The sequence below is a fragment of the Echinops telfairi genome, unplaced genomic scaffold (assembly GCF_000313985.2).
Source record: "Echinops telfairi isolate 266 unplaced genomic scaffold, ASM31398v2 ScPeMD7_7420;HRSCAF=8458, whole genome shotgun sequence".
Classification (NCBI taxonomy): Eukaryota; Metazoa; Chordata; class Mammalia; order Afrosoricida; family Tenrecidae; genus Echinops; species Echinops telfairi.
Genome location: NW_022111320.1, coordinates 52940896 through 52943303, shown reverse-complemented (window position 1 = coordinate 52943303; position 2408 = coordinate 52940896). Strand labels below are relative to the sequence as shown.

The window sequence follows — 2408 nt, the reverse complement described above, 5'->3', positions numbered from 1 at the left end:
GCCAGGGGGCTCCGAGTGCTCGCTGGGGCATGGCCCTGGCCCTGCCGCCAGCACCCTGTTGGCGTCTGGCGGTGAGTGGTGACAGGAGAGGAGTGTGACCCACAGTCTTGCTGTGACTTCCTGGAGACCCGCCGCTGCCCAGAGCCTGCCCCCCCCCCCTCACTTTTCCTGAAAGTGGAAAGAGGTTTGCGGTTTTATTTTTATACCAATGTGGCAGTGTCTTGTTGTCATTGTTTAAAAGAATGGAAAATTACAGAGATCTCAAAGAATTAAGTAAAGGTTTCCTGACATGCCTGGTGCCCCCCCTCCCTCCCCAACGGTAAATCCTGTTAACTCTTTGCAGGCTGCTGCTGGAAGGGTGTCGGAGGGCTGGCCATCCCACCCCTCCCACGGCCCGCAGACGTGGTTGGGTGGGCGTTGTTCTTGGGGGCGGATGAGGAGTGCTGGGCCCTCCGGGGGGGCCCTCAGCCCCCGTGCCTCCCTGTGTGGGGCCAGCCTCCCCCGGGTTGAACCTGTCTCTCTCAAACACACACAAAGCAGGCCCGCCCGACGCCACCCATCGGGCTTTCCTAGACTGCAAACTCTACTGGGGCGGTTCACCTCGGCCCTGTGGAGCTGTGGGTGGGTTTGAACCTCAGTGCTTCCCTGACAGCGCCACCCCCCAAAATCAAATCAAATCAGACCCACCGCCATGGGGTCAGTGCCGGCTCACAGCAGCACCCACCCCCACCCCCAGCTTCCGAGGCCGGCACTGTTGACAGAATAGGAACCCCTGTCTTCCGCCCATTGACGGTGCGGATGCAGCCCAACTTGTAACCACTGCACCACCAGGCCTCCCAAGAGAGAGCCCCACCAGGGAGGAGGGTAAATGACCGAGGAGGAAGTGGGTTAGAGTGGGAGCTGGGGGCATTCCAGAAGAGGGGAGGCGCTCCACCCCGCCCAGTGTGCCTGAGCTTCCCTGGGGCCCCTCTTCCAGCCTCCAGCTGGAGTGGGGTTTCCTGGGACGAGTGCCCCGCACGCGCTACGCAGACCCCCCTGATGGGAGGCCTGTCCCTGGAGCCCGGGCAAGGGCAGGGTGGGCTGCACTGTGGAGAGGGTGCAGGCACGGCAGGGCCCCGGCTGACCTTCAACCTCAGGGCTGCCTGAGCACCTCCATCTCTTCCAGACCGTACCCTGCATAGCAGGGTGGTGCTCTGGCTCTGGCCCTGGGACTGGTGCCCTGGCCCCGCACTGTGGCCTGGGGGGAGACGTACACCAGCATGGACTCATCACCGCCCACCCCTGACCCCCAGCCGGGGCTCGTCTCCTTAGTGTTGCTTGGGCCTTGCCCTGAGCTGGAGGCTCCGGGCTGTGGGCGGGTGAGGGTCTTGGCTTAGCCTGTGGCTGCTCCCCTCCGGCCGGGAGCTGGGGATGGCCTCCGGTTGTTACGAGAGTGATCTGTGGCCTTTGTCCTGTAGGGACCGGCCACGGCAGCAGCCTTCTCCAGGACGGGGGAGTACTTCGCTTCAGGAGGTTCGGATGAACAAGTAAGTTGAGGGCCCACGCCCAGAGCAGAGGAGCAGACCAGCCGTGACCTCGGGACCCCCCACAATGAAGCCTGGGTGGGCCCCTGGGATTCAGAGTCCTGCCATGCTGCAGGGACCGGGCCTGGGCAGCATCTGCAGCCTCCCTGCTGCACACACCAGCGTGGGACGGGCTCGGTCCTGAACAGGCCCACATGTTTGTGTCGGACTTTTGTTCCTGATTGTAAACGCACGCCCAAGCCACGAGGGGGCTGGGGTGCTTCCTGCTGGCCTGAAGGATGCATGGACGGATGGACGAACAAACGGACGGACAGATGGGGCCGCCCATGCGGTCAGGGTGTCGGCAACACTACCTCCTTCAGTCTTCACGGCCGCTCTGGGGGGCAGCCAGCTCGTCACCCGACTCCCTAGATGAGGATCCCTGTCTCGGGCCCCAGGCCCATCCGACCCCAGAGCCGGGCCTCTGACCTGTATGCCTCTTCATCTCCCACCTCCTCCTGCTCCCCACTCTGTGCCCTGACCATGGGGACCCACCTCCCCTGCTCCCTGCTCTGTGTCCTGACCATGGGGACCCACCTCCCCTGCTCCCTGCTCTGTGTCCTGACCATGGGGACCCACTTCCCCCTGCTCCCTGCTCTGTGCCCTGGCCATGGGGACCAGCCTCCCCCTGCTCCCCGCTCTGTCTGTGCCCTGACCACGCAGATCTGCCTCCCCCTGCTCCCTGCTCTGTGCCCTGACCATGGGGACCTTCCTCCCCCTGCTCCCTGCTCTGTGTCCTGACCATGGGGACCTGCCTCCCCCTGCTCCCTGCTCTGTGTCCTGACCATGGGGACCTGCCTCCCCCTGCTCCCTGCTCTGTGTTCTGACCATGGAGACCCACTTCTC

At 64.2% G+C, this 2408-nt stretch overlaps 1 protein-coding gene across 1 annotated transcript in view; it reads left to right on the top strand.

The window, feature by feature from the left end:
• POC1A (POC1 centriolar protein A) overlaps positions 1-2408 on the top strand; it is a 46724-nt gene that overhangs the window by 16599 nt on the left and 27717 nt on the right. Inside the window, 2 exon segments of the mRNA XM_004715261.2 lie at positions 977-1064; positions 1458-1526. Of these exon segments, the coding sequence (XP_004715318.1) occupies positions 977-1064; positions 1458-1526 (157 nt within the window).